The following is a 22,266-nucleotide window of genomic DNA, read 5'->3' on the forward strand; positions in this document are numbered from 1 at the left end:
CCAATATCATCCATAAAAGAGGTTTTCGGGTTACTTCGCGTAAATATATAAATGTGTCGTTAAAATCCGCCATGATGAAGTGAATCATCATATAATAAGTTTTTTAAATGCATGCCTACAAAGGGCAGCGTACTTCAATAGGGATAACCGTTGGTAGGGTTATTTTAATAAACACAATAGGCAGGAAGGACAAGTTCAAAGGGCTCGCATAATGCACATGCATAATGTACGTTGCCTCAGTAATCTCCCCCCCACATTGTGCAAGAGCGCAGAAGGGTGGTCAACACATCTACGCCTCTATATAAGGAACGAAACAGGTGGACATCTCCACAAATCTGGCTGTCACCTGATGAAGCTAGTTGTAATTACTGGCGAAACGTCGTACTCAGATTGTGGCTTGGCTCTCCAACACACCGGTATGCTGGACTAGTGACGAATTGGCATGTTCTGTTTACGTGACAACCCTTAATAGTTGGCTGTGTCGAGTGGTGGCGGATTTATATATTTACGCGATCTAACCCAAAAACCTCTATTATGGATGAAAATAATTAGTCACGAATACATTTTCATTGGTGCTCGTTGCTATTGGCATCCTTGAGCCAGCCATGCAGATTCCACATTCCCGTGGCAAGGACCAGTATAAACAACCTCTATTCATTTCGTAAAAAAGTGGTATAAACACCAGCGACACGGATGATTTGGTGAATTTACCTTCACAAGCATTTAAAAACTACGAGGGCGCTGCGTGTGGGGTAGAAGGTGGTGCAGTGGTAATATTTCTGTCTCACAGCAAGAACAGCATGGGTTGAATCCTGACCCAGGTGTCCCTTTGCAGGGGGTTGCATCTGGCTTCTCTGGTTTTGTCCCGTATTTCAAAATTTCCCATCGCCAAAAAAAAGTACAATGTAACTGACAGTGGCTAATCATGAAAACGCAGAACCCTCCTGCAAAACGAGTCTTCATTTTCAATGTGTCTCTCGTGGACATGTGATCTGTAACTTTGATCATTGCCTGTGTATCGATAGTTCAACGTTAATGTGGGATTTTATTGGTGTGGTCTGGTAATGTTTTGTTTTTGCTGTCTTGCCCAATATTCTTTATTTTGCATTTCTATCGTGTGTTTTTTGTATTGTTTGCTGTTGTAACTTGCCGATCCACCCATACTGGTCATCTGTGAAAAAGAGCTTCATAGTTCATTGGATTCCTCCAGTATAAATAAAAGATTCCGATTCTGCCAATAATAATATTCCATACAGGTTTTTTGGGTTAGATCGCGTAAATATATAAATGTGTCGTTAAACCTGCCACCACCTGCCACAGCAAATAATTAATAATAATATTAACAATAAAACATTGTGATAATAATGTAACATAATAATACATTATTTGTTTTTTATTATCATGATCGAGGTACGAGTGGCAGCGATGATATGATGTCGGCAGGGCCCCCCGGCTCACTCGTGCACGTGGGGAGGGGGGCACTCCACTGGCCGCTGGGCAGGCACTGGATGCGCGCGGGGCCTTGGCGCGCGTGGCCCACGTCGCACGAGAAGTCCACCACATCGTTGAGGTTGTAGCCGTGGCCGTGGAGTGTGCCGTGGGCAGGGCTGCCCGGGTGGCCGCAGCTGATGGCTGAGACGGGAGGGGAGGCAGGGGGGGTGAAGGGGGAGAGCCCGACGCACAGAGAGGGAGGAGGAGCACACACCCACACAGAGGAATAGAGAGGTGTCACGTTTAGTCGTTGCTTAACGCGCGTGGCGTGTTCACACTACGAAGCGTTTTCGCTGTAGCGCGGTCCTGCCATTAGGGACCACTTTTCGCAGAATGCGGAACGCTCCCCCTCTACTCACCCCCCCCCTCCCCATTACGCGGAACGTGCGCCGCTATATGCGCTCGACGACGAACTACTTTCTTGAGTTGGGTGGCTGAGCGGTGTGATACAGGAGGTGGAATGATACAGTGACGCAGCAGCCTACCCTCAGTTATTTGTAATGCCATCTCACAGTAAGTATACATACATCGTTATCTCGTCATACTTTATCGTTACATTATTTTTTGGGGAAATTGTTTACGTCTGACGCGCTTTTTGCTGAACGCGGCACTTTTCAAGAACGCATCTACTGCGTTAAATGAGGAACTATGGTACATATGGAGGAGGCATTTAACCATCGCTAGCCAACGGAGGCGAGCGTGATATAGTAGCGTTCAGATAATCTCGTCAAATTGTCTCCATACTCGAAGGGGCATCGCGCGGTACTGGTGGCCCAGAGCCAGAAGTGCAAATTCCACATTTGCATGGCAGGAGCAATCTTTGACCACTTAGCAGCCACTCTTGCCTTTGTGCAAGTGATATTTTATTTTATCCACCCCAGAGCAATGTTGGCCCAATTTTTTTCCCAAAGTATTTTAAATTATGAGTGCCCTAATCACATCATCACCCGTGCGCATTTTCATCTCCAATTATTTGACAATTTACCTTTATGTCCTGTAAAATACTTCAACATCATACGTTGTATATTTTTAGAAACGTTATATTACATGTATGTAAGCATCTGCTGTTCCCTTATACATTGCATTACCTGCATTCATACCGCTGAGAACAAATGCATTCTAGATTTTAGTTAATATTCCTTCTGCCACGATGTCTCGACATTTTGCAAGGTATAGATAATTTGAGCATTAAATGTTCACTGCATGTTGCCGGTTATCTCTCCAGAGGCATTGAGTCAGTGGATTTTTATGGTAATTTCACTGAACACTTGTTTTATTCCACAGGACATTCAGCGTGCACGGACGTTTTTGCATTTGGACACGACTCAAAAAAGAATAAATTGTAAATTATAATCAACTTCAGACATGAGTGGCATTCTCACATGATTGCCATTCACTTTATTAAATGCAAGGCTGCTGCTTGATTTTTGTCGAAATGAAATTTCTCGTCTTTAATCTCGAAATGTCTCATCCATGAATGTGTCATTGCACCCATGTTGCTAATTTAGGTCAAAGTGTCTCCATGCTCACACACATGGGATTTGGACGGTTTTAATCTCCAACGGATGCATTAAGACGGCAATGTAAATTGCACATTACTATGGCAGTTGCAAGTCTATAGTTAGATGACTGCTGATGACGACGTAGTACGGATTAAATTAATCCTGGAGGAAAGTGGCCTCCTAAAGCATCAACCTGTCGACGATATATTGGGGCCTATTGTGATTTGAACATCTAACTGTAATGATTAAATAACAGTTACAATTTAAATAACTTTAAAAGTATACTTCTAGATGAAAGCCATACCATAGAGAAAAAGTAACACATTCGTCAATAACAATGTGGCCTTAAAAAAATGAACATTTTAAATAGGTGACGTTTTTGGAAATGGCCCTTCTTCATTGAACATAAATAGATATGCCACAGAGACAGTGGATGATACGAGTTTGAGACTGCACTCTCTACAGTGGCGCCTGATGAGAATTACACACTATTTTACTATTTTTTATTTTACTAGATGAGGCGCACTGAGCTATATAGCTATTTTTTTAAAGCGACCTGGCTATCACAAATGATAGCTGAACCAAGTTGCTCATCAAGTGGAAATTTAATGCAGCCAAATACTCTCAACGCATGTTTCCAAATGTGGAGGGAAAAAGCGGAGGACCCGGAGAAACATCCATGCGGTCACGGTGAGAACTCCAAATATACAGGCGTCAGGATCGGTATTGAACTCAGGACCTCCTGCATAACAGGCGAGTTAGTTAACATCTTGCCACGGTGGCACCCTTACTTCACCACGGTGCTAAGTGGTAGAATAGGAGCCCTCAGGAACAGTTTGGATGTCACTCGCCACTCACATTAATTGTGGCCGGGAAATAAATTCCGGTCTCTTCTTACTAATTAGCATACGTAATTATCTGATATTTAGTTAGGTCAGGATTAATTCTGTGACCAATGTTACACATAGCATCTTGTCACCATTAACTACACAGTGATAGGGCAATTAGACATTGCTACCAGGAACAGTGTGAAATAATTGCCCAGGCATTACCATGGTTCAACCTTGGAAGAATAGAAATATTTTAATGAATAAAAAAAAAGTTGACATTACATTTAAATATTTTCTCAATTAATCACTGTGTTATACTTCCAGCTTCGTAAAATTGCAAAAATTAGTGTCAGTACACAGTCATAGTGCACTATTGAGTGATAGACGCAACAGTCGTGAGGCTGCACCCTCCTCTACCATGATAAATTATGGTTAAATTACCTCCATGAGTAAAAGAGCATGAGGAGCCTTCATCTAGCAGTAGAATTACTAATATTATCAAGTCGACAGCACAATGGCTCATGCAATTCCTCAGTGAGGACTACCCGAGAATCAAAAATCTGCCCCATAAAGCATACGTGCAGGGGCACGCTATGGCTGTATACTTTCTTGTCTACATTATGAACCAACAGCAGGAGCGAGAGGTCACCGTGGCCAATGCCTGTCGATGCCACCACAAACCTGCCATCGCTTCCTTCCTTCTGCCAGATCCCTCAGCTATTCATGAAGCTGACACCTGAACCACCAACGCCTGTCCCTTACAGTCGCATCACCACAGTCGGGTATTCTAGTCTCCTCTCGGCCACCTGCCCTCCTCTAACCTGCACGTTTGTCTCGCCCATCGCAACCTTCGCAACCAGATTCGTCACAGGCACATTTGTAAAACATAATTTAAATCATAATTTTAATCATAATTTAAAATTGTACGTATGCATGTATGTCGACACTTCTTTCGCACTGTAGTAGACAACTGTGAAATGACATCACGAGCGCGTGCGAGTTACACATTCTCACGGAATAAATAACGCAGCGCGAGGGTTACAGAGCTCCACTCGTGATCAATCGTAATGTTGTGAGTTCACATACCATAGGGATTGTGCAATTTCTTACCATGGCTTTGGGCTGCCAACATTGGTGAACACCACTACTGCCCATTGCTGCATTGCGTGAGGATACACTGACCTTGGTTTTGGTGGCGGTGGGTTCCACATTAATACGAGGAGCATTAGCATGGTGGAGGGGGGGGGGTGCAGACTGGCACTGCCACTTACGCACGCAAGCTGGGAAGTGCCCGGACCACTTGTGGTCCTGCTGGCAAATGCGCACGGATGAGCCCACGAGCCGGAAGCCCGGGTTGCACTGGTAGAGCACTGTGTCGCGATAGCCGTAGCTCTCGCCGATCACCTGGCCATTCACGATTGGCTCCGGCGCGCCGCAGTGGCCCGCTGCGACGGCAACAAAAGGGACGTCATCGCAATCTACGGAAGTCGTGAAGCGTGTTTGTGTGTGTCTAAGTTTAACTGCTTTCGCACCGTACGTAGCCAACCATGCTAATCAGAGGTGCGGGGGAAGGGCAACAAACTAAACACAATCCCGCAAGAGACTTGCAAAATAACTCGTCTTTAGTGGTCACTCACCTACGCTGGGTGCAGCAGTGGTGCTGGCCTATTGGGGGTCCTAAGCAGAGCTCATTTTTGAGGGGCCCCCTTTTCAATTCATTAACTCCCAGTGAGGTGGCAGAGAGCGCTGAGACAACAGAGATATATATAAATGATATAACAAAGGGCATGCAGACCACAGAGGTGCATTGAGACGAGACAAGAGAAGCAGATGAGAGACATGAAGAGATGAAAGGTGAGAGACATGCAAACAGAATCAGACCAAACTCTGTTCTTTAGACTGGATGAATCCGATGAGCTATGAAGCTCTTTTTCACAGATGTCCACAACAAATGACAGATATATAGATGAGACAAGACCGTGGACAGCGTACAGATGGAGTGAAATAAGATATGTAAGATGGAGACGTAGTGATAAGAAATGGTGCGATAACATGAATATTTGATGCATGTCACCGATGCAGTATCTGTAGCATACCTACTTTTTGCGTTAAAATTCAAGGCCCTTGAGTTGCTTGGGACCCTAAACGTTAGATGTTCTCATACCTAAGGCCACCACTAGCTGAGCATCATGGACTACCCAGCATTAATTTTAATATTCATTATGGTGAGAGAAAAAAAACCTCAAAATCAAAGTTGGGCGCTCCATTAAGGTGCTCTAGTAAAGTAATTGCGTCCGCGTTGCACAGCGGTGTGACGAGACACACGCTGCTTTTAGACAGCTTTTGAGGTTAATGTTCTCATTTTGACTTTTGAAACCTGAGCAAGAGAGCAGCAGACGCACAGTCGAGGTATGGTTCCACAAGAGTTAGTATTCTTATATGAGTTGTCATCTTTCAATCCACTTGTCAAGTGCTTATGTCAGAACATGCCGGGCTGAAAGGACAAAGGAGGTGGTACCTGCTCACAGAGACTACAGAGCGCCGACTGACACAACAAGAGGAGGGTGGCAGCTATTTCCTCCGGCAAGCCACAATTCAGCGGTGGGAATTCCACATTCCAGGACTGCCATGGCAAGGTCTACCCTCGCCATTCGATGACCCCCACTGTTGATGTCTCACAAAATGGTTCTCGCCCATCCGACCAGGGCTGCACTGTGGCTCGAGCATGGAAGGCCGGCGCTTCGCTCGAATGCACGACACCAAATGGATGGTCTGCGAGATCAAATCCCTTGGTCGGATCCAACTCATCGCTTCCCTTCCGCGTCAATGGAGTTCGTTCGCGGCAGTTTGTGAGAAGTGGCGGTGGTCGCCTACTTGTATGGCGAGATTGACCCCACGGTGGGACAGTTGCGATTTCCAACACTGTGCAAGTTGTACTTTTGAGTAAATTTGACATGACACAACCAAATATTTATCTTGCAGAGATTGGATTGCTACCTCCGAGGTACAGAAAATTGGAATATATAACGGGAACAAGAATATCTCACAATGCCGGAAGAGGGGAGAATCACACGTCTAGGTGTCATTCTTCAAAGTAATCATTCTGAAATGTAAACATTTCCCAGGGCGACCACACCTCAAAGATGATACATTATTTAGCGATGCTGCTGCTGCTCCTGCGCTGGCAGTGGTGCACAAGCACAATTAACAAATGAACTCAACGCATCAGTCAATAACACTGTGTCCTGAACATGAAACAATGTATAAATTTCATATAAAATATATAATAAGCGATATTTCGGACAATAATGGGCCATTGTCCCAAAATATCACCGACTAAATATTTGCTTTCTCCTAAGGCCATGGTGTTATCATATGTGTGTTGAACTTCTTTCGCAGCGTACGCAGCACCTCCGATTAGCACAGCTCACTACGCACGGTGCGAAAGAAGTTAAATATACATATACACACAATCGCGATAATTGGAGATGTGTTGAGCGTTCCTCAAAACGAGCCACGATCTTGGGAAAACAGAGACAGGTGGTAACCCAAAGCGCAGCGCTGTCTCCGTGTCACCAACCGGACGGGCAGCTGCGTGCAGTCGCAAGGTCGAGGGGCAGCGACTGGCCGGCACACGAGAAAGGGCGAGGCACCCCCCACCCCACCACCACCCTCTCCCGCCGTCAGGCGCTCATTACCGATGCACGAGGCGTCCACGCCACTCCAGAGGCCGCTGGCGAGGCACTCACGCCCGGGCGAGCCCACCAGCGTGAAGGCCGAGTTGCACGTGAAAATGGCCGTGGAGCCAAACCAGGTCTGGGTGCCGATTTTGTTTCCGTTGGGAGGCGTCGGCAGCTCGCCGCACGATATTACTGCGTTCAGGGGAAGGCGGCAGTGGGAGAAGAAAGAAGACAAGAGCTGGAGCGTACGGGAGGGGGGGGGGGACGTGTAACGTTGCGTCGCTTCGTGTCGAGTGCGTTAGTAACGTACGCTCGACCGTTTTTGGAGTACGCGTTAAAGGGCCCCCCGGTTCTTTGCGCGCCGGCTGAGTGACCTAAGGAGGCTCACAGTAGCCGTGTGAGAGCTGTGAGCCCGGCATTGCCGAGGGGCTCCTGCATTGATTTGTGCACTGTGCTCTGATCCCAGTTACCCGAGTTCGATTTCCAGTAATGAAAAACAGCAGCGGCACGTGGTTATCAGATCCTGTTGCAGACCTACAACTAAGTCCGCCTCGCCTTAAATTAGTAGCGGTGTGGTGTGTGAATAGCAGCATTGAGAGACAAAGGTGGCCCGGCATATTACTGGCCACACAATCCAGTTGCCCCTACGCAAGGATCTTTGTCTTCATGTGTATGCACACGAAAAGACAATTATGGGGAGTAAATGCATTACTGCAATCATATTGATGAATACAGGAAATGGTCATCTGTTACTTAGCGTGGGGCTGGGTGATTATTTACGATTGATTAAGTCATTGGTTTTAATTTGAAGTGATTCAACAACCAAAAAACGTTAACATTTTGTAAACGATGGTTGCGAGCGGTTTGGGTGACAATGAGGACGGCGGTGGCAAACGCATCGGGCAGGAGCGCCTAAAATAATACCACGGGTGTTGTTATCTTTGAGAATAAGTCAACCGAATGAATGTGTATTTAAAGAATATAATCCGAGAAGTAATCAAGCGATCAAATTTCATTACTTAGAAGAAAAACCCCAAATATCGCATGATATTGAATTAATTAATCAGAAAACAATTATATAAAAAATCGTGCTTCGAAAACTGCACCTGCATGTATTCAGTGTATAATTGCATTTATATATGTGATGTGCATATTCAAACGTATGTATGTACAACCATTCATTTACTTACACATTTGCATATGCCATACACAATGCATAACGGTTTCTCCTGAAACTAAAGCAAAAGCGTGCCGTTTATCCTTACAACAATAATACACAGAAGTGAGTGACGCGGGGGGGGGGGGGGGGGTTAGTGTCCTTCATTGGGAAGCCCATGAATGGCTTTAATGGATAAAGACATCAGAATACCAATCACAGCCATCAATCTCGAACGAATCCGCATGGCTGTGATAACACTCCGCAACAAAAAAAAAAACCACTGCACTGCCTGCAATTGCAGCCCTGAATCTTAATTTCTTCACAGTGGCCCTTTCGCCGTTGAATGCAAGTCGGATTTTACGCAGCGTCTAAAAAGGAACCGCATTTGAAGGCGCTGCACGGGAACAGTGGTCATGATTCATTCCACAGAGAGGCAGAGAGAGGGGGTGAGGGGGTGGCTGCCAGTCATGAACTTGAACATGGGCAGGGGGGTCCCCCCCCCCATAGCACAGGTGGCTGCGGGAAGGGATTTCCAGACTAAGGGTGGGGGGAGAAGCAGAGGGAAACGACCACCAAGTTGAACGCGTTTAATTTTGCAGCCTTTTACGCAGATTAAGGTGGTGAGCCAGTTGCATGTATCACAGTGTGGCTAGGGATGACAGTCGGCTTGATAGTCTTAACAATGTAAGCTCAAACTTAAAGTGTCTTTAACGTTCACGTCAGCATGCAATAATTCTCATCTGAACTAAACAATTGTTTATATGACCTGATAAGGTCCACCGAGCTATGTAGCTCTTTTTCAGAAGTAACCTGGCAATAAATGATAGCTCAACGAAGTGGCTAATCATTTCTAGCAGCCAAATACTTTAAACACGTGATTCTACATGTGCAGGGAAAAACCGGAGGACCCAGAGAAAAATCAACGCGACCACGGGGAGGACACACAAACTCCCAATGTCAGTCGGAATCGAACCCACAATCTCCTGCATACCAGGCAAGGGAGTTAACATCTCACCACCGCAGTACCCAGACATCTGCATTGGCGACCCCAAGTGAATGGGCTCAGTGTTGGCTGAAGACAACCACCGTTGACCTACCACAAATGTGTACATGTAATAGAAATCCTGACGGAGTGATGGGCTGAGTCAACCCATGATTGTCAGTCATTTGTGTCCAGGTAGCTTCTCAAAAAAGAGCTATATAGCTCAGTGGGTCTTACCTGGCAGAAAAAAATGTTTGTCTTAGTTTCACATGTTTTGAAGGATATTACAGGTCGTCCTCTACTTACGATGGAGATGCGTTACGACTACCCCATCGTAAGTCGAAAATATCGTAAGTCGAAGATGGCCTAGCCTACCCAGGAGTCTTAAAGAATGGTGATAATTTAGCAAAACAGAGCAATTTACAATACCGTACTGTATAAACTATATATACTGTATGTATTTATTAATTACAATACTGTATTGCGCAGTAAAATGTAAAGTAAAAAAAACAAGGTCAATTCTTAGCCTACCTATATGAACTGCAATTTAATAGAAAGTTTTTTCAGAAAACATTTCTATCTGCTATAAAAGCTTTTAACATGCATTGAACGTATCGTATAGTGGTAACCTTAAAATGAAATCGCTAAAGCTACATATCATACAAGCATTGAACGTATCGTAACGTATCCTATTGTACTGTACTCACCAAGATTCTGTCCGTCGTCTGCATACTTGAACGTTGTTAGGTTGTTGATGGCAATTTTGTCGTATCGCTATCGCCATCGTAAGATCGAAATATTGTAAGTCGGACCATCATAACTCGGGGACTACCTGTGTACGTACGATTGCAACAGCCCATGTTGTCAGGTACGTCTACACTGTCCCATGCGGTGATTTCTCCTGTGTCATTAAAATGAGATGTCAACAGTGATTGTCACGTAGGGATGCTGGCTTCCATCATGCAAATGTGAACTGCCACCACTGGCTCAAGGCCACCAAGGGAGATGAGCACTGCCGCATTCATCAATCGAGCAGAGGTGCTGAGATTTACTTGACTCTTTTAATCTTCACGCGGCAACTTTAGGCTCCAGTCGATTAAGTGAGATGGGCACGCACATTTTGCAAACATAAATCATTAGCGATGCGTTCGTGGCATGGGGTACACACTCACGGTAATTAGAACCCCACTGTGGCTGCAATATGCTGCCCTCCTTTACATTTTAATAAGCACAGGCGAGTGACACTCCACGACGCTGACAGGCAAGCGGCGTGATCAAGGAAGGGGCAGCACTTACTTTCGCAATACGGCCTGTCGTTGTCCCAGTTCCAGGACCCGTTCATTCCGCAGGTGATGACTCTGGGTCCCTTCAGGTGGTATCCGGCTTTGCAGGTGAACAGGATTTGTGTCCCGTAGGAATTCCTGCTCTCGCCCAAATATCTCCACTCTCCATTCTTGAGAGAAAAGCTGTCGAGCCTTTGGCACATTGTCACTGTAACGGGAGAAGGGGGGGTGGGGTAGATGATTAGCACACACTCGTGTTAGTCGTGCACCTCGGAGATAAACCATGCCATTTGAGGCAGACGGGGTCAATGAATGTGACTCGGAACAAGGTGGTTACGTAACAGGCCAAACTGTGCTGATGAGGATTACCTAAGTTGAACCCGGTCTAGGGTTTCTCTCGTTGACATAAAGCTACCGGAACACAGCCCCAGCTGTATCATGGGTACACCGCAGTAAGATGACCCGCCCATACTGGACATCAATGAAAAAAAGAGCATCATAGCTCATCAAATTCCTGCAGTCTAAATAACGATTATGATTGTGATAGTTGATCGGCAGGTCGCGTGTAGTGGAGTAAAGTACGGACCGCTCCCATCTCTTCTTCCAAGAGGTCTGGCAGGGAAGAGCAGGCCAAATATCTCCCCTAGAGAGGCTTTCTCAGGGTGTCCTTTAGAGGGAGGCATTGATTTAGAAAGAAACACCACTGGCCGTTGCATAACTGGCAATTAATAATTTTATGTTGGCCACGAGTTACAAAAATTCAGCTCAGGGATGCCGCCGTCGAAGAGAGCTCGACTCACATTCAGAAGGTTGTGAGTTCAAATCCTGGTTGTGGGTTGACTGCCCATCATCACTCAGGTTTGGATCAAGTGAGCAACACTCACGATTCATAACGTTTCTTTTTAGTAAAAATCGTGCAGGTAAAACGTCTATAATCCTGCGCAATCCAACGCGGGCAAAGAGTGCCACTTGATTTGGTTTTTCAGCAATGTTGAAAAGGTTAGAAAAATGTTGACAACTTTGCATGACGTTTTCGATCGAGATTACAACCAGCGTCATCGGGTGTGAGCAAAAGTTCAGCTATCACGTGAGATCCAACCCATTGGAGACTGATTATGAATAATATCAGTGATGAGAGCCTGCGAATAAAATTAAGTCACAAATATTTTGGAAATAAAACTATTCAACCATAGAGGCAACGGTTTTTAGTGAGCACCTATTAAGGCCCCATTAGCTTTGTAACCGTAATAGATATTGTACGCATTTTAAGGCTGGGTCACACTAGCAGAGGCCCGAAATCAGGGGTCCCCAATCCCCAGGCCGCGGACCGGTACCGGTCTGTGGCCTGTTTGGAACCGGGCCGCACAGCAGGAGGTGAGCGGTGAGTCCGCGCGTGGAACCCGGCCCCATTATTTTATTTACCACTTCCATCCACGCTTCTTTCCCGCACTGCGCACTTGTCTCAGTCACGATTTTGGTAAGCCCACAAGCTGACCCCTAGTCAAAATTAGTAAAAAACAAACGTCGCTGGAGAGCTTATTTCAAAAGGGGGAAAGACCCAATGATGACCCCCCCCCCCCCGGTCCGTGAAAAAATTGTCTTCCACGAAACCGGTCCCTGGTGTCAAAAAGGTTGGGGACCGCTGCCCTAGATAGATGCAGATACCACTGTCCACCGATCACGTGCATGACTGGAGATTAACCCCAAGTGGCTGGGCTCGTAGTGCAGTGCCTGAGCTAATTCGTCACTGCCACTCAAGATACTGAAGCGCACAATCACAACACATTAGGATTGGCACCTGTCAATTCTTTCCCAGCACATTAAAATTTCTGTTCTTTTTTTAAGTTGCTTATCATTAATACACCAGTTTAACACGTAGGCTTTCGCGACCAATATCATCCAAAATAGAGGTTTTTTGGGTAAGATCGCGTAAATATATAAATATGTCGTTAAATCCGCCACCACCCGACACAGCAAATTAGTTTGTCACGTAAACAGAACATGCCAATTCATCACTAGTACAATACACCAGTGTGTTGAGGAGCAAAGCCACAACATTTACAATCTGAGTATGACGTGTCGCTAGTAATTGCAAATATCTTCATAGGGTGGTGGCAGGTTTAACGACACGTTAATATATTTACGCGATCTAACCCAAAAATCCTGTATTATGGAGTAAAGCACCACTAAGGACAATGCATTTCGTCTTCTATTACTGTGAGATAATCTTATTCCAACAAAATGTTCCGGTTGTTTTTGTACCTTAGAGGTGGGCAAGCTTCAATGCACACACTCAACCGCATGCACAACTGTACACACGAGTTGACGAGGGGGGTGGTCTCGTGGCTGGCTTGAGATTAGATTATTATTATTAGTGCTATAAACGTCCAAAGGATGGGGCAATTTGTTGGGCTATCATTAATGGCGAGGTCGCTTCTGAAAAATAAGTTAATACCTCAGTGGGCTTTGCCTGGTAGGATGGGGATGGTTTAGTTTCATTTGTATGTTTATGGGTGATTTGTTTACCTTTCTTGTACTTTGCGCTGTCATGTTTTTGTACTGTTTGTAGCTGTAACGTTCTTTCTCGCCCCGACTGGACATCAGTTAAAATAGCGTAATAGCTCATGGGATTCTTCCAGTATGAATACATATTCTGATTATGATTCTGATTAGTGCATCACACCTCTGCAGCTCGGAGGCTGGTTCAAGTTGCTCCACTTGCCCGAGCTCTGGCACACAGCGAACGCCGTTTCATCTGGAGCCAGGCTGTAGCCCGGTCGGCATCGGTACTCCACACGAGCGCCAACCACCAGCTCACGGCCCACCACTGTGCCATCTGCTGGGGGCCGTGGCACCCTGCATGAAATGGCTGCAACCCGGGAAATGAACGACAAACGACGGCAAATTCAAAAAGTTCCACTCCTTCATCGTATACACCACGACTTTTAGTAATAATAACCACACTCTTTATCTCAACCACTACCACAACACCTTGCTGATCTCGACAAGGAGCATAAACCATCCCGCGAGCTCCGGTCATCCTCGCAGCGGATTTTGGCTGGCCATTGAACAAAGACGGCCAATGCGTCGCGCGCTTTCAGATGCGCTTCCGTGGCCGTCTGGAACGCCCTTTCTAACGATGTTATGAAGCCACTGGCAGCTTTATACTTTTAAATTTAGATTGAAAACGAATTTCTTGATAACTGCATTTTGTGTTGTCGTTTGTTGTCCTTCCCCCCGCGTCTCCATTTAGCGCGGTTGGCGAAAGAAGTTCAACATACATACATGAATATTATAGGATGAGATCGTTCTGCAGGAGTGCTGTGCGGGTGTGGAGACATTGCACGTGGGGCAGTAAATATAAGGCAAATGTGCAGCCCTGCAGTTGCTCGCTCATGCCACCGCTTATGGAAGGGCCTCCACTAGAGGGAGCTCTCGAGAGTCAAACTCTTGACAGCTCCCTCAAGCTCAGTGGTCTTCATTGCAAGGCCCCGTGGGCCATTGGCGGCCCCCTGTTGCCTTTTAGTGCGGGCCCCTGACGTGCGCCACCGCCCCCTACAATGCACAAATGTGCAACACATCCCCCCATCATCATTATCGTGTTGCTGTAAAAACCCACAATGGTTTCAAATGTGTGGCGGCCCTCGCACTGATGATGTCTTATTGGCTAAAGTGCCCCCCCACCCCCGCCTCTGAAAATTTGTAAAGAACACTAAAGCCCAATAAAAGTTATGAATTAATAAAAGCGTGATTTGGATTACGCATGATGTGCTAATAATCATTGTACCAATACATACCACGTTATTTTCCCACGTACCATTGGTTATATTGGCTATCAAGTGCAACAAATTTGCACACGATAAAAAAAAAACTACTCAAAGCCAAGTTATATAATAACTTGAGGACAATATACATGCAAATTAACACAGCACATAAATCATCCCAATATCGAAGTAACTATCATGAATTGCTCACCTCTTCTCTACAAGTACAAATGCGTAAAACAAGAATGTTGTGGAATGGAAGAGCCGCATGCGCACGTGGATTTTTGCAGACTGAGCAGGCCTCTCAGTGATCCGTCCCCCGGGCCATGCCCCCAAAATCACAATCCCGCACAGTCGCAGGAACTCTCTGTCATCACTGGATCCACTCACGCACCACAGCCCACATTTGGACATCCAACAATCGTGGCAAGGGAAGTGGTGGAATGGGCGAGTTTTTGTCGGGAATCGGCTGCATACAATTTACAAAAAATATATATATTTTTTTTTAATATTCCAATTTTGAATGAAAATCGTGTTGATAAAAAAGTGGCCGAGTGAAGACAAAATAATTGCACGAGAGTAGAGGAATGCCTTTCTCAGGAAAGACCGCTTGGAGAAGCGTTACGCTACTTTTGGTCAAACACATCATAGCATATTTAAAATATATCAACACAACTGCTTACATACTTTCGATTTTACTTTCAACAAAATAACTTTAAATTCGCAAGTAAACTTAAACCTTGATGAGAACAAACTCTAAACCATTATTATAAGAGAGTATTTAATAATTCCAAGGTCAGGGTTAATGGGAAAATTTCTCTGTACGCCGAAACGTAAAACAGATCGCATACCGAATTGTTCTCACCATGATGCAAATCTAATTAATATTAAAAGCTAATTAAGCACATAATCAGCTTTGTAAATATTATATTACTCAGCGTATTAGGAACGCGACAATGATGCATTGCTTCATGGCATTTCACGTTGCTTGAGAAATAATTACTTCTCAAATATGAAACTCTGATAGAGAATGCAGGGAGATGAATGCTCTAAATAAATCTAACAGACAGCTCATGAACTGGAGGGATTTAAACAAGACATGGTACAACACAGATTAACAATTAGCTGTAGAGCTACGGCTGTAAATGAAAGTGAAAATGTCAAATCTCTCTCTGCTCACATGTGCACAGGTACAGCACTCATATCTATTGGTATCTCATAACCAGAAGTGGAAATGCCACATTCCTATGAGAGGGTGGTAGAGTTTTCCAGATGGAAACTGTTGACAGTCCACTAAATAGCACCCATTTTATTGACCCAGGAGGGAGGATTGGCCCAGTCGGCTGCAAACCGGTATTCAAATTGCAATCATTCGATTGTGAGTAACAATGCATTCCTGTATTAAACCACTTGAAGTTAGTTCGGGCTGGCAAAGTGATGCAGAAGTCAGAGCACTGACGCTTGTGATAAACCGGGTCATCAAATTGTAGAATCTTGATGGTTAGAGCTCGGCCACAAAATGGCTGCACAAATATAAAAATATTAGATTTTCACCGAATTTGTATTTCCGACTGTGGATTTTTTGGGAACGGTTCGCGTGGAAACTCTTCTGCGTCATTCTATGAAACACAGGGCGCACTGCTCTGCGACATGTCTCAATGGAGGATCCCTTTGTCTCGTGACGTTGATACCGACAATTGGAATACGTTAGAACAAGTTGAAACAAAAGATATTCTCATAAAAAGGTCCCAATTAATTGAACAGTTTTCATACTTGCGGGTCAACACCATGGGTAAATCGAACAAACCAATGCGGCAGGTCGGTTAGGGTGCGTGAACTCCGGCACTTTCTATCCATTCATAAAAAAAAATTATAATAACCTATATCTAAACAAATGAAAACAAAAATGTTGGAAAAAAACTCACAGTTCAATGTCCCCCTGCACGTCCATATTTTGCATGCGCATTACACTTACACGGAACGGCCCAACCGCGATCCAAACGAGTCGCGCGTTGACTTCTGGAGCGCACCTCGCCCATCACTTACCCTGACACGCAGGCACCGGCGCGTCCCACAGGTGCCAGCCGGCTGGCGATCGGCGACAGGTGGCGGCACTTTGGCCAATCATGCGGTACCCGGGGTGGCAGGCCCAGCGCACGACGGCGCCCGCATGTCCCCCCGTCTGGCTCTGCACACTCCCTTGCCGCGGTGCAGCTGGTGTGCTGCAGTACGCAGCTAGTGCACACACATAAAGACAAAAATTCCCTGTATAGCCTTAACGGACTGTTGGGGCAAGTGCTATTAGCAAGTAGCACCTATGAAGGCCGGCACGGCACACGAGGGGGTGGGTGGCCAGCACCACGCCCGGCCGCCTTTGTCTCCCGAGTGGCGATGTTTACTACACACCGCACCAGGTACTCATTTGAGGCTGAGTCGACCTAGTGCACACACATACACACAAAGATCCCCCGTGTAGTCGTACAGAGCGCTCCAGCAAGGATTGTTATAGTAAGCGTCTATTGCAGCGGCACGGCGCACGAAGCAGTAGTGTGACCGGAAAACATCATCGGGACAGCTTTGTCCCCCCCCCCCAAGTCTACCACAGCAGGCACACATTTAAGGCTGAGCTGAGCTAGAGGAAGCCCAGAACCGTTTTAGACACCGCTCGTGAAATGATGGTCGCCGTGACAATGGGTCACTGAGATTGTAGCACAATTTGTGAACTGCTTTGCCCAACGTTCCACGCAATGCTAACCCATCCAGCGCAGTGATCAAAACAGACATGGATATGAAGAAATTATTTTAAACATTGCTTTGCGTGTCCCCTCGATATCCGCTGTCTATTGCTTGCTGGAGTATATAAGCCTGCTGACGGCAGTGTCGGGTGGCGTGAGGGAATACACGCGTGACAGAAATGAGAATGAAGCTTCACAAAATCCCTACACACCCGACTGTTTAACGGCTCACAGCTCACCAGGGAAACTTAATGTTTTAGCTCTGCTATGTCATTTTTAAAGCATGTCTCCCACGTGGCGGGTAAAATTAAAATCATGCCCCACTTCCGAGTGAGTTTTATGCACTAATGTGAAACGCCTACAGATTTCGGTGTGAGAAACGTATTAGAATAACTAGGTTAACTAAAATGATTAGGTCAAAAGGCAGTGTTCGCTCATACAAAACAATCTTTTCTGTACATTAGCCTGAGCCAGAACAGAAATGTCACGTACTTTTAGGCTGCGACCAGTCTTTCCTCATGACAACCAGTGCTATTTTGCTAAATCATAAATATGCAATTTTACTCGAAGTACCTCAAGGTATTGCATGGCGGTAACAAGATACTTCAGGTAACTTATTATTGTTATTTAAACATTGCATGCTCGAGGTAAAACATCCGTACCTCTAAATGCCTTAGAAGAAATAAAATAAATAACTGGAAAGCCCACGAGCATAGATTTACACACTTGATTCACTATCAGCGTCGCATAAGATACATTTAAGAACATACAAAAAGGTGTGCATTGCATTTGTAGTGACATCGCTTGATGTCAACATGCTGGGTGCAGTACCGGCCCTAGAGGGGCCCGGTGAGCGCTGAATGATAGCGCTGGATGGCACTACGCTTTGCGTGCAGTGCCAACCCTACAGGACAGGTTGTGTGAGTGCCGGCCGAAGGATGAGGTTACTCGAGGCCATGGCACTCTGGTTGACCTGAGAAGACACGTGACCAGGTAAGTCTACAAAGGGGCCCCAAGAGGGGGCTAGGGGTGGTCACGTGGTTGGGACCCAGATCCTTCCCGAGGATTCTGGAAGGTGGTCGTGGCCAAGGGCGGAGCCAACCACGCCACAGAGAATATAATCCGGGTCTCGAGAGGGACCAGGGTCGTTGTTAATCCTGGAAGAAACCTTCGTCTACGTTCTCCGTTGAACGAGTCTCCAACACGTGGACCTGGGACAAAGCTGTTGGTCCCGGTCCGTAGTAGCAGTTATGTTGTAACTAGTGTAGTTAGCCTGGTGGTCACCACCATAGGTTGCTATTCTGTTAAGGGGAAAGTTACCCCGTGTGTTGGAACTGAATACATGTTTTGCCTCAAAGTCTACATCTGCGACTCAGTTGAATCCATTACACATTTACAAAAGGCTCTCAGCCTTATCCAGACCAACAGCTAAAAATAACTGAACATGTGGACAGTAAAAACAAAGACAACTGTATACCGGGTTTTCCCTCATTCATGACCCATCAACACAGTGCAGTCATGAACGTTCGCTGCTGTCGGTTGGGATGGCTCCGTTTGAGAAGTTCCCGACTCGTCGCGTTGGTGGGCTAAAGAAGCTGGTGGTCTGGATAAGACTGCCTAGCCTACCGTACGTGCAGTGATGCACACCTTTGTGTGTGTGTGTGTTGTTAAAGGTTTCCAGCCTGCATTTTTCAGAATGCCTAAGGCTGACGTCCAGTGTACTAACCATTAGACCATGGTAGTATCTTGATATATATATTTTTTATCAGTGGGTATATGTCGTCCCTTGCTGCATATATTATGATGATGCAGCATTTATGTGTTTCTCTGCTGCAACTGCTGTATTTCTGCTTTCAAGTCACACTGCGTACCCTGCAGAATATCGTAAGTCCCAGCCAGTCACGGGCAGCCGTAGAATACGACCGGAGCATTACACAGAACGAAACCGAACGCATATTTGCCTCCTTTAATTAACATATGTCACGTCTGTACCTCCGTATTGTAATTTAAATCCCCGTCTGCTTGTGGCTTGGTCTGTGGACCAGCGCACATGAACCTGGTGGCCCCTGCTCCTCACGCTAATTGGGGATGAGATGTTGCCACTCAGGGTTAGGAGACGGGGACTTTGATTGGTGGGTCCTGCACACAGGCACACGCAGACACACACACGCACAAGACAAAGATCTCCCTTATAGTCTTCACAGAATCTTGCATGTATTTCGAACTTCTTTTACTCCGTACGTAGGCAACCGCACTAATCGGAGGTGCGGGGAAAGGACAACAATCTAAACACAAAAAGCAGTTCTGAAGAAATGAGATTTAAATCTAAATTTAAAAGTGCATAGCTCCAGTGGCTTCCGAATATCAGAAGGAAAAACCTTACAGAAGGCCACAGAAGCGCATCTGAAAGCGCGCGATGCAGTGATCGTCATTGTTTGATGGTTAGCCAGAAGCCGCTGTGAGAATGACCAGAGTTCTCGTATACTTTATAAATGCAACTTGGAATACATTGCATTTTAATGGGGATTCAGCCGATATGATTTTGCGCACTCTATATGCACATATTACGCGTTATATAAAATAGATATATGGCCTTCGTTTGCAGCCAGGTAAGAGACCATGAATAAGATCTGGTTTAAAATACGTGCAGCAAAATAACGACGACCAAATTGCATTATCCATTATCCAAAGAATTTGAGAAAAGATTGCCACGCAATTAAAGATACATATCACATATAACAAGTTATAAACATTTCAATTGTGAAACAAAAAGAATACACTCTAATAAACATTATTATAACCGACATAGTTATCATCTCACGTGGTCTTGCTATGCCCGTGACCCATCTCAATCCTGAATAAGAACTAATATTATGAGTTCTTAATATGAAAATATATATATTATTATATGATAGGATCAATCTAGATCTGAAGTTTTCGTGACTGCAATGATCCATACGTGACTTTACCGAATGAACCAAAGATAGGATCACTTGTCTTTTGGGCACATAATTTCCATTATTTTTTGGTTCCCGATAGAATAATATTTTGGTTATTCGTTATTGTGAAACTAATTCATGAAGCCTGTCTTCGTCAAGTAAACGTTTTCAATGAATATAATAATAATTTGCCTGAAATGATTATTTAACAATTTGTATCTATGATCAGACACTAACTACTTAAAACATTTGTATTTTTCTGCCAAAAAATAAAATTGTTGACGACTTGTTTCAACTTGTTATATTTAAAGACGTACCCATCGAAAACCGCTCAAATTAAAGATTCCGATCTTTTTTATGAGAAAGAACTAAATTTTTAATTTAAATTAATTAACTTAATACTCTTCAAGGGAAACTCCTATCTTTGACCGTTTTTTATTATTCAGATTCGAACATCATAAAATGCCAATTTTTTCATTTAAAACTGCTTTGATCCGAAATATCTCAAAAACAATAAAAGATAAAACAATTGCTTTCGCTTGAATTTTAATTGCTGTTTAACAAAAAACCTTAAATCATATATATTTTAAGGATTCTGAATGACAGGCACAAACATGTTTATGGGGCACTTAAAATCTTGGAGACCTTACAATGAAAAATCTTGGATTTTCAGATTGTTCCTGTTGTTGGCTTCCTAAAAGCTACATGTGTACCAAATTTCAGCTTTCTACCTTATTGGAAAGTACCACAGAGGTTTTTGAGATATACATAGATATATACATAGAGATTAAGGTATCTATCTATACAGAAGATTGTGATTTTTATTTTACATATTATGATAATACTAATTTAAAAAAACTAGTTAAAACTTTCAATGCTTCATTTTTTAGCAAGCACTCACCGTCAAACATCTCCAGCTCATCGTACTGCTTCTCACTCTCGAAGAAGTCAATCAGCAGAGACAAGTTGTACCCCTTCTCCACGACGATCGTCCAAGTGCAGGTCTGGTAGTTCGGGTAGCTGGCTGGGAAGTCCGGGCTCAAGATCACACCCGTGGAATCCTTTCGAAATTCACCCTGCGGACATTGCGCTACAGCGAAGACACGCGTTACTTTGCGTTACATATTCTTGGTTCTTTCGGTAAAGTCACGTAGAAGGGAAATAATAAAAATAAACATCATAAAATAAAAGTCTCACGACGTTTCGGCCACAAAGCAAGCAGCCGTACGACAGCTCTGTTCTTCACCTGAGGACGACTGCTTGTGTTGTGGCCGAAACGTCGTGAGCATTTAATTTTATGTTTAATTTTTATTATTTTATTATTTCCCTTCTACGTGACGTTACCGAAAGAACCAAGAATATGACTTTACCGAAAGAAACAAGAAGAAAAAAAAAAAAAAAAAGGTTTTTGAGTTAGATCGTGTAAGTATAAATGTGTCGTAACCCTCCACCACCCGACACAGCCAGTAAGGTTTGTCACGTAAACAACGCGCCAATAAGTTACTACTTCAGCCCACCGGTGTGTTGGAGAGTAAATCCACAACATTTATAATCTCTCCCCTCAGACTTTCACCATCTGACACTGTTTTAGCCCGATGTATGTGTCTTGATGAGAGATGATTTCTGTGCGGGGTGATGATGTGAATCTGCATTCAGATAGGCATCAAGTGTGCGTTTCTTTTCAGTAAACGCTGTGTTATTTTTTTTCAGAGGAAGACTCAAGGTGGTAGAAATCACAGAGAAGATGAGAGAGAAAAAGGCTGGTGTGGTTCGGTCATTTGGAGAGACAACAGGAACAGTATGTAGGTTAGAAGGTGCAAGTGATGCAAGTGGAAGGAAAAAGATCAAGAGGAAGGCAGAAAAAGAGGTGGGGGCAATGTGGTGCCATCGGACACGGTGGC

The 22,266-nt window shown here is 44.7% G+C and overlaps 1 protein-coding gene across 2 annotated transcripts in view; it reads right to left on the reverse strand.

Moving 5' to 3' along the window:
* The window catches only part of LOC133353404 (CUB and sushi domain-containing protein 3-like), a 634,534-nt gene that overhangs the window by 69,690 nt on the left and 542,578 nt on the right, over window positions 1–22,266 (reverse strand). For both annotated transcript variants that reach the window (XM_061569655.1, XM_061569654.1), the window contains exons 47-54: window positions 21,267–21,455; window positions 19,419–19,565; window positions 16,738–16,926; window positions 13,611–13,796; window positions 10,941–11,135; window positions 7,522–7,695; window positions 5,095–5,268; window positions 1,459–1,632 (exon numbers count right to left, since the gene is read on the reverse strand). In XM_061569655.1, coding sequence (XP_061425639.1) covers window positions 1,459–1,632; window positions 5,095–5,268; window positions 7,522–7,695; window positions 10,941–11,135; window positions 13,611–13,796; window positions 16,738–16,926; window positions 19,419–19,565; window positions 21,267–21,455 — 1,428 coding nt within the window. The remainder of the gene's footprint in view (window positions 1–1,458; window positions 1,633–5,094; window positions 5,269–7,521; window positions 7,696–10,940; window positions 11,136–13,610; window positions 13,797–16,737; window positions 16,927–19,418; window positions 19,566–21,266; window positions 21,456–22,266) is intronic.

The sequence above is a fragment of the Lethenteron reissneri genome, chromosome 43, assembly GCF_015708825.2.
Source record: "Lethenteron reissneri isolate LAM-NWPU_2019-01 chromosome 43, ASM1570882v1, whole genome shotgun sequence".
In the NCBI taxonomy this organism is placed as follows: domain Eukaryota; kingdom Metazoa; phylum Chordata; class Hyperoartia; order Petromyzontiformes; family Petromyzontidae; genus Lethenteron; species Lethenteron reissneri.